The sequence below is a fragment of the Physeter macrocephalus genome, chromosome 4 (genome assembly GCF_002837175.3).
Source record: "Physeter macrocephalus isolate SW-GA chromosome 4, ASM283717v5, whole genome shotgun sequence".
Taxonomy (NCBI): Eukaryota; Metazoa; Chordata; class Mammalia; order Artiodactyla; family Physeteridae; genus Physeter; species Physeter macrocephalus.
In genome coordinates, this window is record NC_041217.1 from 28,480,257 (window position 1) to 28,499,760 (window position 19,504).

The 19,504-nt window shown below is 36.0% G+C and overlaps 1 protein-coding gene across 3 annotated transcripts in view; it reads left to right on the forward strand.

The window, feature by feature from the left end:
* The window catches only part of RNF2 (ring finger protein 2), a 55,444-nt gene extending 39,454 nt beyond the window's left edge, over nucleotides 1-15,990 (forward strand). The window contains exons 2-7 of one of the 3 annotated variants that reach the window (XM_028488436.2): nucleotides 1,933-2,021; nucleotides 4,723-4,916; nucleotides 5,574-5,789; nucleotides 12,172-12,444; nucleotides 13,291-13,462; nucleotides 14,965-15,990. In XM_028488436.2, coding sequence (XP_028344237.1) covers nucleotides 1,935-2,021; nucleotides 4,723-4,916; nucleotides 5,574-5,789; nucleotides 12,172-12,444; nucleotides 13,291-13,462; nucleotides 14,965-15,006 — 984 coding nt within the window. In that variant the 5' untranslated portion in view covers nucleotides 1,933-1,934 and the 3' untranslated portion in view covers nucleotides 15,007-15,990. Of the gene's footprint in view, nucleotides 1-1,932; nucleotides 2,022-4,722; nucleotides 4,917-5,573; nucleotides 5,790-12,171; nucleotides 12,445-13,290; nucleotides 13,463-13,804; nucleotides 14,750-14,964 lie in introns of those variants that run through there. The other 2 variants (XM_028488435.2, XM_007121505.3) reach the window with 2 other exon arrangements.
* The last annotated feature ends 3,514 nt before the right edge of the window (nucleotides 15,991-19,504 follow it).

Consider the following 19,504-nt stretch of genomic DNA (forward strand, 5'->3'; position numbering starts at 1 on the left):
CCCTGCATCGGCAGGCAGACTCTCAACCACTGCGCCACCAGGGAAGCCCGCAGGTATTTTTAAATGGTAGCTGCTAAAAGTGGGAAATTCAGCATCCTGGATACAAATAGATCATGTCCTTCATTGTTTATGTGCCAGTGTAGAATATATGCCATACTGTGATTGTGCAAGTTGTGTCTTTAGGCAAGTGTGGTATTTTTCTTTCTCACTATCTACTGGACGACTCTACCTCCCTCAGTGCTCCATTAAATAGCTGGAACTCAGTGTGTGTAGCAGCTCCACTTCTCTTCCAACCCACACCTTCCTTCTGTGTTCTATCTCAGTAAAGGATGGTTGCTTTCCTAAAATCTTATTTGACCCTTTCTTCTTAGACCAGTGTCTTATGTATCACGTAGTGATCTGTCTGATTCTTTCTCTCTGTCCCTGCTTTACTGCTTTGGTTCAGATAGTTAATATCACTAAGGTTTTTTAACAGCCTTCTCATTGTTCTTTTTACTGCTAGTTGCTTTCTATTCTGTCTTCTACATACTGCTTGAATTTCTTTGAAACTATTTGATCGTGTCACTCTCTTGTTTAAAACTTCCAGTGGCTTCCAAACTCATACATACATACATGTTGCTCGACGTTGCCTGGAACCCTGTTTCTTTTGTGCTCCCATCCCAGTGTAGTATTTTTTTTTAAGGCTGTTTAATCTCCATTTAAGCCTTCCCTGACTCCTTAAATTTCCTGATCCTCCTCTGTAATTCCATATTGTTTTTCCATATGATTGCTTAGACTCGATCTTGTCAGTTTGTAGTTTAGCTGTTTACACACATTTCTTTCTTGATAGGCTATGAATTCTGAGGCAAGGACCTAGAGCAATTCTGCTTGGCCAATAATAGATGCTTACTAAATACTTGAATGATTGGAGCCTCTTCCTTTGCCCTAGAGGAGTTAGTTGTCTAAGACCATCTTCCTTACATGTATACTAGATCTCGTCCCCCTATTCAAAGACAGGCAGAGAAGTTGGCTGTACGTTGTTCATTCATAACAAGAGGAAAGTCACAGTGGTGAGGAGACCTTGAAATTGTGTCAAATGGTGAGCAGCAGGAGGAACTGGGACATTTAGCCAGAAGTAAAGAAAAATCAGGTGGAATATGATAACATTTGAAAGACTGTTGTGTAGAAAAATTATTCGACTTAGTCAGTTTGCCTCCAGAGAACAGCTGTAAGGTGAATAGGAAGCAGTTTTGGGCTCATCATTAGGAGGAGATAAGCTGACTTATTAGAAAGATAAGTCAGCAGATAAGCTGACTTATTATTCATGAGTGGAGCTGTGAAAGTAGAGGCAGAATGACCTGTGGCTTAAAGTGCTTTAAAGTAGATTTTGGGGCTTCCCTGGTGGCGCAGTGGTTGAGAGTCCGCCTGCCGATGCAGGGGACGCGGGTTCGTGCCCCAGTCCGGGAAGATCCCGCATGCCGTGGAGCGGCTGGGCCCGTGAGCCATGGCCGCTGAGCCTGTGCGTCCAGAGGCTGTGCTCCGCAACGGGAGAGGCCACAGCAGTGAGAGGCCTGCGTATCTTTGGCAAAAGTTGGACTAGATGGCCATGCTGAAGAGTCTGAGATTTTCCTGACAGTTCTAAGTTCCATGACTACAAGTTTCAGAAAGATACTTCTTATTTTGGGTGAAGAGAGTTTCCTATACATCAGTAATAATTAAGCATTCTCTGTGCGAGCTGTTAGGCATTCAGAGATCAGTGATAACTTCTTGCTCTCAAGTAGCTTGTATTTATAAATGGAAAGATTCTTGAGCTTTTCTTCTTCTTCATTCTTGAGGAGCCAATGTGTAATTTCTGTTGGTTTTACTCCAGGATTTACAATGTCTAAAAATTACTTTTGCGATTTACTTCCCTTTCAAATACTAAAATTGTTTTTCTCTCTTCTTTATTCCTAGCAATGTCTCAGGCTGTGCAGACAAACGGAACTCAACCATTAAGCAAAACATGGGAGCTTAGTTTATATGAATTACAACGAACACCTCAGGTAATGTAGATTAAGATAACTTAGGGGAAATGTGAGACATATAAACTGGGATATAGTTTTTTGGAAAGTGAAAACTTGAAAGAACATAACAGTAATAATAAATTTATATACAGTTCTAATTTATGTATGTTTGGTTGACACTTCATTTCTTGAACAAATAATTTGAGTGCATATTCTGCACCAGGTCCTAAGCTAGGCAGTAGGTAAAGTGGTGAATAAAACAGATGTGGCACCAGCCCAGGGAGTTTATGGACATCAAACAAGTAAATTACACATATGAGAAGTTATGTAAAGGGAAGGTCCTTAATGCTGTAATAAATAATAACGGGAGAACCAGGGATGACTATTTTGAGAAGGTGAAGATGGGAAAGACTGGGAGAGGGACAGGTTTGAAGGAGATAAACATGCTTAAAACTGAAGTCATTTTCACTTTGAAATGCCTATAAGACAAGTAGAGATGCTACCTAGGGGTCTGGACTAAATATAAAGTTTTAGGACTTGTCAGTACATTTTAAGCATGAGAATGCCAGATCACCTAGAGAGAGATGAGCAGAAGTCCCAGAACTTCATCCAGAGGAGCTTCAAGATTTAGAAATTAAGTAATGGAAAAGGAGCCAGCAAAGGAGACTGAGAAGGAACGGCCAAAGAAAAGTAAGGAAAAACGGAAGATGAAGTGAGGGGATCAAAACATAGGACAAAGTGTTTCAAGGAGGATGCAGTTACTGTGTTCAGTACTACTGAGAGGATGAGTAAGATGAAGATTACAAAAGTGAGCATTAGAGTTGGCTGTATATACTTGGTGACCTTGACCAGAGTAGACTCACTTGAGTAGGTTTTGCTGTGTTAAAGGGGAGGGGGAGGTGAAAATGAATAGGTAATGTTTCAGAGAAGTTTGGCTGTGCAGAGAAGCAGAGAAATGGAGTGAAAACTTGAGGGCAACATAGAATCGGGAAGTTATTTAAATTTTGTTTTGTTAATAAGATGAGAGATGGAACCACTCTCACCCCACCCTCCTCTACACACAGCTCTAAGCTCATCATTCACATTTCACTATGCAGCAACCCTATATTAATCTAGGCTGATTTAGTGAAGAGGGAGAGATGGCTGAAGTCTGAGATCAAATAGAATAATCCAAAGAGGGATATACTTGAGAAGGTAGGAAGGAATGGACATGTGATAGGAAGAGGTGTACTTTCTCCTTGTAAGAAGAAAGAGGAAGATGCTTTATAAAGATTTGGTAGAGAGGAAACGAGAGAGTTCTTCAAATGAAATTTGAGGTAAGGTAATTAATCTATTGAACATTTAGGTGGTAGGTCTGCAGATAGAAGAAAAGTTGTAAAATAGTGTAATGAAAAGAAAAATGAGTTTTTAGTGATATCAGTCTGGTTGTGTGATTCCTCCCTTTTTTTCCCCTGCAGTGCTATGCAGATGCACAGGTAGGTATAGGCATGGAAAATATGGATGGATGGTTTATCCAGGGTTCAGATTTTGCTAGGCAAATTCTAAAGAGGAAGAGGGGACCAGACTTGATTACTAGCTGAGTCATCATCATACTCTCTGTGTGATTTATAAAATCGAGGTTATAATTCCTAAATCAAAAGTTTGTGTGTATATTAAACTAAGTAAAATACAGAAAGTGCTTTATATAGAGAGGTTGAAACATAATGGATACTTGATAATGGACAATATCTATAGTTTCGATGTCTTTCCTTGTGGGGTCATCAATCTTTGACCCTATAGAGAAAACACAAGTACGACGGAGAGCCAGTAGAGACAGGAAGTGTCAGTAACATATGGGAAGCCCCTTATTCTACCTGCATCTTCCGTTTCAGTGGCCACATACTAGACCTCTTTCCTCAATTCATAGGAGCCTGTATTGGTGCCTTTAGAGCAACATAATCTTTGTTCTCAGTGCCACCTTGTGGGAAGGGTGAGTAGTGGTAGTGGCAAAGAAAGTAGGAGTCACTAATCTGTGCATTTGGGAGGTTTGTCCTGAATTCTACATTGGAACTCCAAATGCATTTACGCACTGAAAACATTTTTAGACATGACAATTAGAAATACTAATACTTTTTATACTTCAGAGATGCTATGGTTTAAATCAGTTTGTAGGTTAGCTTGAGAACCTGACCACTTTGTATAAAACTGCTCTGTGGATCAAGACTTAAGGTTCAAAAGGTGATTTTAAAATTAAATCCTGTTAATCTGTGTATAAATAGGGAATACTTGTATTTGAATTTTAAAATATTTTAATGGATGCATGAAATGTATAGTTTATTATCAAAATGGTGCAGTTTTGCAGATGGAAGAATTTTTAGGGTTCATTTAGCTTAACTTCCTCATTTTGCAGGTAAGAAGACAATGTTAAAACTAATTATTTAGTGTCACAAAGCTAGTTGTAGAACTAATAGAATCTAAGCCATCTGATTCTGTATTCAATGCTTTTTTTATTGCTATACCAGGGTAATTTAGCACTAGTTATCTTTTAAATATATAATATGTTATGTTTAGCATTAAAATAAGGGCATTTATATAATGCTTTGGTGCTGGGGCTGAGGGGAGTTGGAGGAGATTATAGCTAAAACAAGATTGGTTGTGAGTTGACAGTGATGGTGACTGGGTGATGGGTATATAGATGTTCATTTTTGTCATTTTCTATATTCTTACGTTTGAACTTGTCCATAATTTTTTTTTTAATTAGGTAGCATTTAATTTTAAAGTGATGCTTTTACAGGAGGCAATAACGGATGGCTTGGAAATTGTGGTTTCACCTCGAAGTCTACACAGTGAATTAATGTGCCCAATTTGTTTGGATATGTTGAAGAACACCATGACTACAAAAGAGTGTTTACATCGTTTTTGTGCAGACTGCATTATCACAGCCCTCAGAAGTGGGTATGTTAAAATGAATTATGCTAGGTACTTAAATTGTACAAGGACAGTTCTAGTGCTCTGTGGGTTTTGAGAAATAGATTTTCTATAAGTGTTCATTTGAGAATTGGAAATTTATCTAAAGTCTAGGTTTTAATTATTGGAGAATCTTTGTTTTGAAACAGTTGATTTTATATAGTTTTAGAAGCTTTTTGGGATGAGTTTTTGTTTTGAGGAAATTACAAAGCATGAAACCATGATTTTCTCACTTCTTAAGTATATAAAATAATATCCTGATGAATGCTATTTTAATAAAATAATTCATAACATATAAATTAATATATATTAGTGGATAGTTTTTCCATGTATAGCATGGATATCAGAAATGGGAAATTTAGGAAGGAATAGATTTTTATTTCTAAAATGGTTATATATAATTTTTCATGGGGAAGTATTTAGTTTTTTCTCTATTGGCAAGTAGTATGGAGAGTCTCAGGTTTCAAAAATCTTGCTTAGTCACTAGTCAGATATTCAAGGAAAGTCAGGTTAATCAGTTTAAATTTCTGTGACTTAGTAAAGCTATTGGAATAAAGATGATAATTATCTGGAAGCTGGCTATTTTTGTCTTTAGCCCAAAGATACTGGCATTATTTACATTTTCTTTTCTCTCTTTTTATTTAGCAATAAAGAATGCCCTACCTGTCGGAAAAAGCTAGTTTCCAAAAGATCACTAAGACCAGACCCAAACTTTGATGCACTCATCAGCAAAATTTATCCAAGTCGTGATGAGTATGAAGCTCATCAAGAAAGAGTATTAGCCAGGATCAACAAGCACAATAATCAGCAAGCACTCAGTCACAGCATTGAGGAAGGACTGAAGATACAGGCCATGAACAGGTATATGGGAGAGAAGGCCAGGCAGGATGGCCATTTTTCCAAATACTTTATTAAATACTGAATTAACACCCTCCATTTTGAGAAAGATAAAATGCAGTAACAAATAGTAGTTCTATGTGGTTACCTTTCTTGAAGGTATAAAATATGTCTGTAGGCATAATACGGTATTCCATTTAAAGTACTAGAGTCTTAAAAACAAAACAAAACAAAACAAATACCCTCTCTTATACCCAGTTCTCCCTCCACTTACCATTGTATTTCTCCTCTTCTCTTTAAAAGAGTTGTCTGTGCTTACTATATCCAGTACTTCTACTGTCCCATTTTGAACTCCCCCAGTCAGGCTTTATCCCCGTGCCTCATATCACCCTTGTTGAAGTTACCATTGACCTCCATATTGCAGAACCCAGTTGCTGATTCTCAGATCTCATCTTACTTAGCAGCATTTTACACAGTTAATTTCTCTTTTCTCTGACTGGTTTTCTTCCGCTGGCTTTCAAGAGATGATATTCTCCTGGTTCCCTTTGTATGTCGTTAGCTCTTCCTTATCTCAGACTTAACATGTTCAGTACTGAACTTGTAATTCTTATCCCCTACTTCTCTTTATTCTTGCTCATTTTAGTTGATGGCAACTCCATCATCTTACTTGCTTTAGCCAAAAACTTTGGAGTTACCTTTAACCTCTCTCTTTTTTCCCAGTCCGTATTCCAGTTTGTGAATAAATATATTTTTAGCTTATTCCATAATATATCCAAATTGGTCTAGGCAACCACCATCTTTCATTTGAAAGTGTTGAAATAGCCTCCTAATTGGTCTTTCAACTTTCCATGCTTACCTCCAGGTTGTCTCTTCTCAGCACAGCAGTCAGAGTGATACATTGGAAGTCAGGTCATAGTTCTCCTTTGCTTTGAAGCCTCTAGTAGCTTCTATTCACATTCAGGTTAAAACGATAGCTTCCAAGACCCTATATAATCTGAGCACTTTCCTCACCCCTGTTCTCTTTTCTGCTCTGACATCTCCTGATATGTTTAGGCCTCAGGGAGAGTCAGCATCTTCCAAAGCCACATCCCAATAAAGCCAGCCACCGATAAAGCCACATCCCAATCTAGTGGCTTTCACCTTGGCTGAATATCAGAATCACTTGGAAAGCTTTTAAATCCTAGGGCCTCAAAGGCATCACTCCAGACTAAGTAAATCAAAATCTTTGATTGGGATACAGGCATTCGTATTTTAAAGGTTCCAGAAGTGGTTCTGAAGAGCGAACTTTTAGTCTTTTACCAGGAGAAAGAATTCCCTTCGTAAAATCCTTTATAGATAGACCTTTGATTTTGCTTGAACATTTCTAGTGGTGGGAGTATGTGATAGAAGCTTCTTTCATTTGTTAATAACTTTATTAAAGCTTCTTGGCTGTTATTGAGACTTAGCAAGCTTGTTTCTGCCTCAGGGCCTTTATACTTACTGTTCTGTCTTTCAGGAACCCTCCTCTTCTAGATAGTCCACATGGCACACACACATTCTTCAGGTGTCTGCTAAGTTCCCGTCTTCCACCCCAGGACTCCATACTTTCTTACCCTCTCTGCCTCATTTTTCTTCATACCACTTATCATTCTCTGAACATGTGTGTGTTATTTGCTGTACTAGAATAATATAAGCCCTAAGAGGGTGGAGACTGTGTGAGTATTATTGATTCTTATAACACCAGTACATAGAACTACGTTTGGCTTAAAGTAAATAAGTAAATAGTTTTGTATGAATATATATATTTTTAAAGTTCTTCCCTTATATTGAATTAAAATTAGTCTTTTGTGTGTAGCAGTCTTGATCTGTCTTTGTCAAAATACTTATGTTGGATTCTATACTTATTTCAGATTCTGCTTCTATCTACTAGTCCTTAAATAATTTCATATAAATATACATTCTTACATGCTCCTCTAAGGGCTAAATATTTACATTCCTAACTTCTTTTATTCCTCATATGACATTCAAGTTTGTTGGTGTATAATTCTTGAAATGCTACCTCTAGAACAGTGTGTAGTGTTATGGATATGACTTGATAAATGCAGGATATGATAGACTATTGATCTACCTCCATTATCTGAACATTATTTTATGAATGCTGCCTGAAATTACATTAATCTAGCTCTGTTCTTTGGAAAGAAGTGTGAGGTAAAAATAAATACATTAGACAAGTAACCCTGTTGAATTCTTTGTTTTTTTCATTATTTTGGTCCTTCCATATCACAGTAGAAAATTATGATAAACATAAAATTTACCATATTCAGCATTTTTAAATATACAGTACAGTATTGTAAGTACATTCACACAGTTGTACAATCAATTTCCAGAACTCTTTTCATCTTATAAAACAAACTCTGTACCCATTAAGCGACAGTTCCTCATTTCTTCCTCCTCTCCTCAGCTCCTGGTAACCACCATTCTACTTTGTGTTTCTGTGATTTTGATTACTTTAAATACCTCATATATGTGGAATCATACAGTATTTGTCTTTCTGTGAATGGCTTAATGTCTTCAAAGTTTATCCATGTTGTAGCACCTGCAGAATTTCCTTTCTTTTTAAGACTAATACTCCATTGTATGTGTTCACATTTCTTTTTATATAATTTTATTTATTTTTGGCTGCGTTGGGTCTTTGTTGCTGTGTGCAGGCTTTCTCTGGTTGCGGTGAGTGGGGGCTACTCTTCATTGCAGTGTGCGTGCTTCTCGTTGTGGTGACTTCTCTTGTTGTGGTGGCTTCTATTGTTGCGGAGCAGGGGCTCTAGGCGTGCAGGCTTCAGTAGTTGTGGTGTTCAGGCTCAGTAGTTGTGGTTCGCGGGCTCTAGAGCGCAGGCTCAGTAGTTGTGGCACATAGGCTTAGTTGCTCTGCGGCATGTGGGATCTTCTAGGACTAGGGATCGAACCTGTGTCCCCTGCATTGTCAGGCAGATCCTTAACCAGTGTGCCACCAGGGAAGTCCCAGTGTTCATATGTTTTTGAATCATAGTTTTGTCAATTAACATATTAGTCACCCCCTCTTAATTTTGAAATGCTGTATAGATTTCATAAACAGTATTTTATTTTTTGGGGGGAAAAAAAAGTTCTTGAGCATCTTTCCTAAGCAAGGATGCTCACTCTCACCACTTCTATTCAACATGGTATTGGAAGTCCTAGCCACAGCAGTCAAAAAAAAAAAGAAAGAGAAGGAGGGAGGGTATCCAAATAGGAAGGGAAGAGGTAAAATTGTCATTATATGCAAATGACATAATACTCTATAGAAAACCATAAAGACGCCACACAAAAACTATTAGAACTAATAAATGAATTCAGCAGAGTAGCAGGATACAAGATTAATATACAGAAATCTGTTACACTTCTTTACACTAACAATGAAATATCAGAAAGAGAAAGTAACAAAACAGAACAATCCTGTTTAAAATTGCGTCAAAAAAACCCAAAACCCTAGGAATAAATTTAACCAAGGAAGTAAAAGACCTATATGCTGAGAACTATAAAATTGATAAAGGAAATAGAAGGTGATTCAAAGAAATGGAAAGACATCCCATGTTCTTGAATTGGAAGAATTAATATTGTTAAAATGGGCATACTACTCAAAGTCTACACATTTAATGCTATCCCTATCAAATTACCCATGACATTTTTCACAAAACTAGAATAAATAATCCTAAAATTTATATGAAACCGCAAAAGACCTAGAATTGCCAAAGCAGTCCTGAGGAAAAAGAACAAAGTTGGAGGCATAATCCTCCCAGACTTCCGACAAGACTACAAAGCTACAGTTATGAAAACAGCATGGTACTGGTGCAAAAACAGACATACAGATCAGTGGAACAGAATAAAGAGCCCAGAAATAAACCCATACAACCTGTGGTCAACTAATCTTTGACAAAGAAGGCAAGAATATACAATGGAGAAAAGAGTTTCTTTAGCAAGTGGTGTTGGGAAAGCTGGACAGCCACATGTAAATCAATGAAGTTAGAACATTCCTTCACACCATACACAAAAATAAACTAAAAATGTCTTAAAGACTTAAATATTAAGACATGACATAATAAAACTCCTAGAAGAGAGTATAGGCAAAACATTCTCTGATGTAAATTGCAGCAATATTTTTTTAGATCAGTCTCCCAAAGCAAAATAAATAAAAGCAAAAGTAAACAAATGAGACCTAATCAAACTTATAAGCTTTGCACAGCAAAGGAAACCATAAACAAAACAAAAAGACAGCGTACGGACTGGGAGAAAATAGTTGCAAATGATGAGACTGACAAGGGCTTAATTTCAAAAATATATAAACACCTCATACAACTCAGTATCAAAAATCAAACAACCCAATCAAAAAATGGACAGAAGACCTAAATAGGCATTTCTCCAAAGAAGACATACAGGTAGCCAGCAGGCACATGAAAAGATGCTCAACATCACTGATTATTAGAGAAATGCAAATAAAAACTACAATGAGGTATCACCTTACTCTGATCTGAATGGCCATCATCAAAAAGTCTACAAATAATAAATGCTGGAGAAGGTGTGGAGAAAAGGGAGCCAGCCCTCCTACACTGTTGATGGAAATGTAAATTGGTGCAGCCACTATGGAGAACAGTATGGAGGTTCCTTAAAAAACTAAAAATAGAGTTACTATATGATCCAGCAGTCCCACTCCAGGGCATATATCCAGAAAAGGTGAAAACTAATTCGAAAATATACATGCATCCCAATGTTCATTGTAGCACTGTTTACATTAGTCAAGACATGGAAGCAACCTAAGTGTCCATAACAGATGAATGGATAAAGAAGGTGTGGTACGTACACACATACACACACACACACACACACATACACAGACACTCTGGAATATTAACCATAAAAAATGAAATACTGTCATTCGTAGCAAAAGTGGAGATTATCATACTGAGTGAAGTAAGTCAGAGAAAGACAAATATATCACTTATACGTGGAATCTAAAAAGTAATACACATGAACTTATTTACAAAACAGACTCATGGACATGGAAAACAAACTTATATTTACCAAAGGGGAAAAGGGGAGGGGGAAGGATAAATTAGAGGAGTATGGGTTTAACAGATACACACCACTATATATGAAATAGGTAAACAACAAGGATTTACTGTATATAGCACAAGAAACTATATTCAATATCTTGTAATAACCTACAATGGAAAAGAATCTGAAAAAGAATTTTATATACGTATGTATGTATGTATGTGTGTGTATAACTTACTTTACTGTACACCCAGAACTAACACAGAATTGTAAATCAACTATAGTTCAATTTAAAAAAAAAGTTCTTGAGCATCTTTCCCAAGCAGTGGCTTATTATTTCCTTGTTCTGGCAATAAAAATGTAGTAATGACACTATTCTTAGAAGTGCATGTTGTTCTTTCATATTTCTTTTTCATCACATATTCCCTCCTTTTTTCTTGTATATACAGCTGGAGAGGCAATACATATGGTAGAAAGAATGTGTATCATGTTCTTCCTCTGGTTCTGGTGCTTACTAGCTTATAACCATGGGCCTTGGACCTCAGTTTCATTGGTTTTTCTCAGTTATAAAATGATAATAACGTTAACTGCCTTGATAGTTGTTTTGATGGGTAAATAAGATGTATACACAAAGTACCTTGCCCAGTTACTGGTTTTTAGTATTTGAGCTTGTTAGAGAGCTGCTTCTGTATTTATGCTCCATATTTAGATACCATCTCATCTTCTGCGTTGGAATAATTTTGCATTGCATTAGTAGACTTTGGGTGAGGTCAGCAGCAGGCAGGTAGTGCTTACCATTCCTCTTAAATCCTGTTTCCTTAAGAAATTTTAATTAAAAAGGCATAAATATCTTCCCTCAGAACTGTAAATTTTTCATAACTGAATTATGCCTTTCTTTAGATTTAAAATCTCATAATAAAGGAAATTATCAAAATATAAATATTTGCCAATAATTCCTATAATCAATAAAGAAAATTTTTAAGGGAATATAAACATTTGTTTAATTTATTCAAATGTTTGCCTGTGTATGAATGACATTCCCTAGACCTTTCAGGGACATGTGGGAAATAAATGACATTATTCAACTTGGAGCAAATTCAGTTATCAAGATGTTTTTAGAATTTAGTTTTTGGGTTTTGTTTTTTTGGGTTTTTTTTTTTGGCTACGCTGCGTGGCTTGCGGGATCTCAGTTCCCCGACCAGGGATTGAACCCGGGCCATGGCAGTAAAAGCCCGGAATCCTAACCCCTAGGCCACCAGGGAACTTAGAATTTAGTGAATTCAGTAAACATACTTCAAAATTGATGCATTGAAAGGCCTAAATGAAGATTTCATGTTTTTTGTTTTGTTTTGTTTTCCTTAACTAGATTACAGCGAGGCAAGAAACAACAGATTGAAAATGGTAGTGGAGCAGAAGACAATGGAGACAGTTCTCACTGTAGTAATGCATCCACACATAGCAATCAGGAAGCAGGACCTAGTAACAAACGGACCAAAACATCTGATGATTCTGGGCTTGAGCTTGATAATAACAATGCAACAGTGGCAATTGATCCAGTAATGGATGGTGCTAGTGAAATTGAATTAGTATTCAGGCCTCATCCCACACTTATGGAAAAAGATGACAGTGCACAGACAAGGTAAGCGTGTGGGTTAGTTTCAGATTATCTGAATTTAGAATGTTAGAATGTTAAGAAGTTAAAAGGCAATTTTAGATAAGAATTAAAGGTGATGTTTGTCATCCCATTGATTGCCAGGGTTTGGTTGGATATTTTGGCTGCCTGCATTGTTGTTTTCGTCTTTCCTCATGTGCTTCCTACCCACAGTTGCATATCTGAAAGGAATGACCCTTCTAGGTAGAGGAGGAGAAAGGATCATTTAAATTTCTTAACAATGATGCTAGGGTGCCAGTAGGCTCTAAAATTTATGCTGGCCAGGATGGCTGCTTTACCACTATATAACTTTAGAGATGCTGCCCTAGAGTGCATGTAAGCATCAAATATTTGTTGAGTGAGTGAGTAAATGGTATACGATGCTTTAAAAAACGATTAGCACTTCAGTGCTTAGTCTTAAAAACCTAAAATTTATTAATTCTTAGACAAGAAGAAATTTGCTTATATTATTATTCTTCTTGCTGCTGTAGACTCAAAACTCTGATCATTGGGGTTGAGGGATATGTTCTTTTTTTCCCTCTCAGTACAGTGTTATTTCTATTTGATTTTTGTCATTTTATGTCATATTTTATGGATGGTAAGGTAGGTAGAGCTTTCATGGCCAGGTAGATAGTGAGCTTGTACTTTTCCCATTTCTGTACCTTTTTGATAAGAAATTTTTAGATAATAGAGGAATAAATTTCTGATATTATTTTGTCAATAATTGAGACATTTTACATTTTATATACCTTTTTAGAAATGTATTAGTTTTATAATTTATGTATATTTTATCACTAATCTAGAAATTAAGGTTTTAATGATTTATTTTTCCAGATACATAAAGACTTCAGGTAATGCCACTGTTGATCACTTATCCAAGTATCTGGCTGTGAGGTTAGCTTTAGAAGAACTTCGAAGCAAAGGAGAATCAAACCAGATGAACCTTGATACAGCCAGTGAGAAGCAGTATACCATTTACATAGCAACAGCCAGTGGCCAGTTCACTGTAAGTATTTAAAATAATAGGCTGTTGAAATTGGGAGTACATTGATCATCTGAGAGTGGCAGGTTTTGGGGTGGGGCCTAATAAAATGGTACAGACCCTGGAAGAAGGAGAAATTGCAACAGGTAGTTAACTTGATAACATTCTTTGTTCTTTTATGAATAGTATAAGTGACAACAAGTTTATCTTAAGATGGACTTTTTTTTAAATTGGGGTATAGTTGTTTTACAATGTTGTGCTAAGATGGACTTTATGTTAGTTCCATCTCACAATTTTGTGCTTTGAGCAGTTTTCATAATTCTTTCTTTTTTTTTTTTTTTGTTTTTGTTTTTGTTTTTATTTTAGGTGTTAAATGGCTCTTTTTCTTTGGAATTGGTCAGTGAGAAATACTGGAAGGTGAACAAACCCATGGAACTTTATTATGCACCCACAAAGGAGCACAAATGAGCTTTTACTAAAACCAATTCTGAGAATGAACTTTTTTATAGCCTATTTCTTTAATATTAAAGATGTACCGTCATTACTTTTATGGACAGAACATTGGATATGTTGTTCAGTTTTCTTTCTGAGCCAGATTCGTTTACACTATTAGAATCTTTTCCCCTTAATTTAAGATATTCTGTTTTGGAAGGGACTGCAGTTATTCAGTACTTTTTCTTTCCTTTTAAAACTATATCTAGGTTGTATGTTTTCACAAAGTGTGGTTCCATTTGGAGCATCTTGGAGCTTTTGACCCAGGAATTTTTCATGGTTCTGTATTCTTAAGTGAAGATTCAGTTGGCCGTCCTTTCCCCTCCGCTCAAAAGTTTTTTAGGCCTACAGAATGTTAAATAATATGTATTTTGACTTTTTTTCCTGGAGTCTTGTATATTTATAGTTTTCTATATAAGCTGTAGTATCTTCATGAAGACCGAGGCTCAAATTTACTGTGCGTAAAAAACAATTCTCATAGGATTATTATTTTCATGGTGTTTTCTTCCATAATATCTCATTTAAAAAAAAAAGTTCTTTATGAACTTAGTGTCCATTGTCATGCAATGTTATTTTCTTCCATTTTTTTCTCTTCTAATTTTGGAATTTCTGATCCTGGGAAAGAGAACCAAACAAGATCTCAAGTTCTGTGAGAACTTGGTTCATTCACAGATTTCATTGAAGAAAGAAAAATTAAATTGGTCTTATGTAGTCTTCAAGTGTATATTTAAAGAAGTCTTTTTTTGCATTAGTTCACTGTCACCTCAGTTCCTTTATTATGTGTTATGTTTTTTCCTATTAAAATACCAGAGACATGGAGATATTTTGCACTTTAGCCTTGATGAAAAGTACAAGATATGTTCAAAGCTTCCCTAATTCTTTTCTTATTGGTAGCCACATAAGTTTCAAAAATCACATGGTACATAAAAGTAACAATGGGGAAAAATTTGCTTCTGTTTGAAAAGTGTGTTTAGCATTTTGGGTTGCCATATCAGTTTATAAATTTGGTGCTCTGCTAATTATACTCTTTCTAGAGAAGCAAGTTAATGGAGCTTGAGCCCTGCCTTGATGTGTAGTGAAAGATAATTCTGTAGAAGAATGTCAGCCAGCATGGTAAAGTTGTTCTACTCTTCTTAATTTAGTTTTATATTGAAGGACAGTGTTTGGTGTTTAGAGCCAAAAGGCTTTATGATTACAGGTCAGAAATAAGATTGACTTGCGTTTTATTTTTCATCCCGGTCCTGATTCCAGGTATGTTTTCAAGTTTATATTATCACAGTATTTACAAAAACATGTTTGCATTGAGAATTAACCATAAATGTTTTTGCCAGGGGAGAGTCATCTTCCAATACCATTGTAACTAAAGCCTGTCTAGTCATTGTAAATATTTACCTGTCATTTTTGACAGATTGGGGCCAGCTTGATGTATTAAATCTTCACCCCAGTATGAAAATTAAAAGGCTTGTTCAATTTTTTACCATTTTATCGAAAATATTTAAAATCTGTTTTTACCTTGGGAATCTGTGCCATGAAATTTGAAAACCACCAAAAATCAAGGGAAATTTTGTATTCAGTTCCTTTTCTGGTATAATGTTAAATTGTATAGATTATTAATGCATGTCCACTGAATATAACCCTGGTTTTGTGATATAACTGCTTAGATTTTATTGGTGACATTAGGTTAGTGGTTGCATTAAATAACTAAATTCCCATTGTGATTATTAATTGAAATTTGTCTTTAAGCAAAAAGTTATTTGTGAATATAAGCTTTGTGCTTAGAGAATGTATGTGTTTTTATCTGTCAGTATGGGAGGATGTAAATTCTTTGCATCATTAGTGAATTTATTGGATGTGTAATCCTTTGAAAAATATAATTATAGGTATTTGATAAGAGCATTGAGTGTGTAGTGTCGTGTGTGTGTATGTATGTGTATGTGTGTGTGTTTTGGAGGGTGGGTACTATTTACTATTAACTACCAGCCATTTCATAAAGTATTTATTATCTAAGTAACTTCTATAACCACCGTCTCACCTGAGGAACAAAAGGCTCACTAAATAGGACCTTTGGATAATACATTATTTAAAAATTTATTATGGTAAAATATATATATAACCTAACTTATCATTTTAACCATACAGTTAATTCAGTGACATTAAGATACATTCACAATGTTGTATAACCATCACCACTATCTATTTCCAGAACTATTATCCCAGTCAGAAACTCTGTACCTGTTAAATGATAATTCCACATTACCACTCCTACCCCCAGCTCCTGGTAAACTCTGTTCTACTTTCTCTCTTTGACTTTGACTATTCTAGGCAGCTTATATATGTGGAATCATGCAGTATTTGTCCTTTGTGTTTTATTTCTCATAGCATAATGGTTTTAAGATTCATCCATGTTGTAGCGTGTATCAGAATTTTATTCCTTTTTATGGCTGAATAATATTCCACTGTATGAGTATACCACATTTTGTTTATCCATTCATCTGTTGATGGGCCCTTAGATTGCTGGACACGTTTTGCTGTTGTGAATAATGCTGCTATGACCATTTTTGTACAAGTATCTGTGTGAGTCCCTGCTTTAAATTATTTTGGGTATATACCTGGGAGTGAAGTTGAATCACATGGTAATTCTATATTTAATTTTTTGAGGAACTGCAAACTTGTCCACAGTGGCTGCACCATTTTGCAGTTCCTCCAGCAATGTAGAAGGATTCCACTTTCTCCACATCCTAACTAACACTTGTTATTTTTGTTATTGTTTTTAATAGCTGTTGTGATGGATGTAAAGTGTTATTTCATTGTGGTTTTGGTTGCATTTCCCTAATGGCTTGTGATGCTAAGCATCTTTTCATGTGCTTGTTAGCCATTTGTATATATCTTCTGTGGAGAAATGTCTATTTAAGTCTTTTGCCCATTTTTAATTGGGTTGTTTTTCTGTGTGTGTTGTAGGAGTTCTTGATATATTCTGGATATTAATCTGTCATCAGATATATGATTTACAGATATTTTCTCCTGTTCTGTGAGTTGCACTTTCACTCTTTCAGTAGTGTCCTTTGATGTACCAAAGTTTTTAATTTTGATGAAGTCCAGTTTTTCTTTCTGTTGCCTGTTCTTTTGGTGTCATATCCAAGAAGGCATTGCCAAATCCAGTATCATGAAGATTTTCCTCCAGGAGTTTAGATCTTTAATCCATTTTGAGTTTTGTATATGGCGAAAGGTAAGGATTCACCTTTGTTTGCATTTGGATATCCAGTTTCCCCAGCAACATGTGTTGAAAAGACTGCCCTTTCTCCATTGAATGGTCCTGGCAGCCTTAATTAATTAATTTTCAATTGATGAAAATTAATTGACCTTATATATCATGGTTTATTTCTGAGGTCATATTCCATTGGTCTGTATGACTGTTCTTTTGCCAGTACCAGTCAGTTTTGATTATTGTAGCTTTGTAATTAGTTTTATGTTATCATTTTAAATCTTAATGCTGGGGAAGACAATATTTCACTGCTACATTTAAGAAAATTGAGACTTAGGATTCTGACTTGGACAACTAAACAAGAAATAATTAAAATTCCAGATGAGAAGAGGTGTCTCTTTTGAATTCCCATCACATTTCTAGTTAGAAATATGTGGTTTTCTAAGTCTTAGAAATATGATTATTAGAAAGGAATAGTAATTAGTGTTCCATTGTTGTAATTATAAAAATGGCTTCTTTGAGAACTTAATGGAGTAAGGACCTCTGAAAATCTGATGTTCCATAAAAGCAATGAGAACACTAAAAGTTGTCAAAATCAACTTTGTCAGAACTCTAAAAATTAACTAAGGCTGCCAATAGTCTAAAAAGCACTTATTCAACAGAAACTGTAATAATATATTTTGTAACTTGTGTGTGTGTGTGTGTGTGTGTGTGTGTGTGTGTGTGTATGTATGTATGTGTATGTATGTATGTGTATGTATGTGTTATACTGCTTAAGAACCCTGCTTTAGAGTCTGGATTTAAATTCCAAAATTCCAATGCAATCTACCTGGATTTAAATTCTATGCATCACTAGCCTTGGGCAGGTGATGCCAAGGTCATCATTTGACCTTGGGCAGTTCTTTTTTCATTTCTCCAGAACCCACCTGCTATGGGCAAGTTGGTTTGTAACATTTTATATTGCCCTATCTTTCCCTAGTTCCAGGGTAGCCTTGAAAACAAGTAGCCTTGCAACTATGGTAGCTGTTAAAACCAGCAGCCTAGTTGCCACCGGAGGGGACTTGAAACTAACCAAAAAGCCCACCTCAGAGAACTGTCGCTATTTGACCTGTCTGGTACCTCACTGAAAGCTCTATTCTCAGAGCTTGTCTTTATTTAACCTGACTCCACTCACTGTGTGCAAACAGCTCTGTCTTCAGCCTGTTTGTGAAGAGCAGCTGCAGTTGTCTACCGTAGAAGCTGCCTGAGGCAGTGATAACAATTGGGGCTAAAAAGACACTGACCAAAAAACAAAAGGAAAAGCTGAGGAATGACATATCTTTAGAGGACTTTGAAAAACTCCAGCATATTCCTGGGAATCTAGAAGGCCACATGTGCAAGGCTGTATGCATGCCCAAGAGAAAAATGAAGAAGGCACCATTCTGACCTGTGACAGAACTTGTGGCTCTGCAAGTAGGAAGTGAAGGCTAGGGCAGAGTTGTAAACTGCGTGTTGGAGTGTTGAAGGCCTATCCCAGCACATTCACAGAGCACTTCTTCAATGCTAGGAGAGTTATTGTTTGAAGGCATTTAAGGAGATTTCTGTCCAATCATTAGCTGATTTCTAAGCTAACAAAACAGAATATAGTGGTCACACTCAGCAAAGAATGCAGACTTTACAGAATTAGTCCAAGAAGTTCACTAACAAATAGCAAACACAAAAAACCCTGGGGAGGGAAGGGATTCTGTTTTTCATAGTTGCCACATTATATTAAACATCTAGTCTCAACAATAATTTACAAGACATGCAAAGAAACAAAGTGTCTGGGAGGAAGCCCAGATGTTTGACTTACTAAGCAAAAACTTTGTTAGCTTTTAAAAGCATGTTCAGAGAACTAAAAGAAACTATATCTTAAAAGCTAAATTTGAGGATAATCTTTCACTAAATAGAGAATGACAGTAAAGAGAAATTATGATAAAAGAACCAAATAGAAATCCTGTATTGGAAAAATATAACAAGTGAAATGAATTCAGTAGAGAGCCTCAAAAGAAGACTTGAAATGGTAGAAATATTCAACAAACTTGAACAGAGGTATCAAGAGGTATCAATTGAGAGTGTCCTCTCAGAAAAAAAGGAAAGGAATAGAAAGTAACAACATTGTAAATCAACTATACCCCAATATAAAATAAAAATTAAATTTTAAAAAAAAGGAATGAAGGGGAAAAAAGCTGCAGAGATCTGTGGGATACTGTCAAGTATATTAGCATAATGGGGGTCCTAGAAGGAGAGGAGAGAAAGGGGCACAAAGTGTATTTGAAGAAATAATTGTCCAAAACTTCAGAATTTTATGAAAAAGAATCCGCACACCTCAGAAGCTTAACTAATGCTAAGTA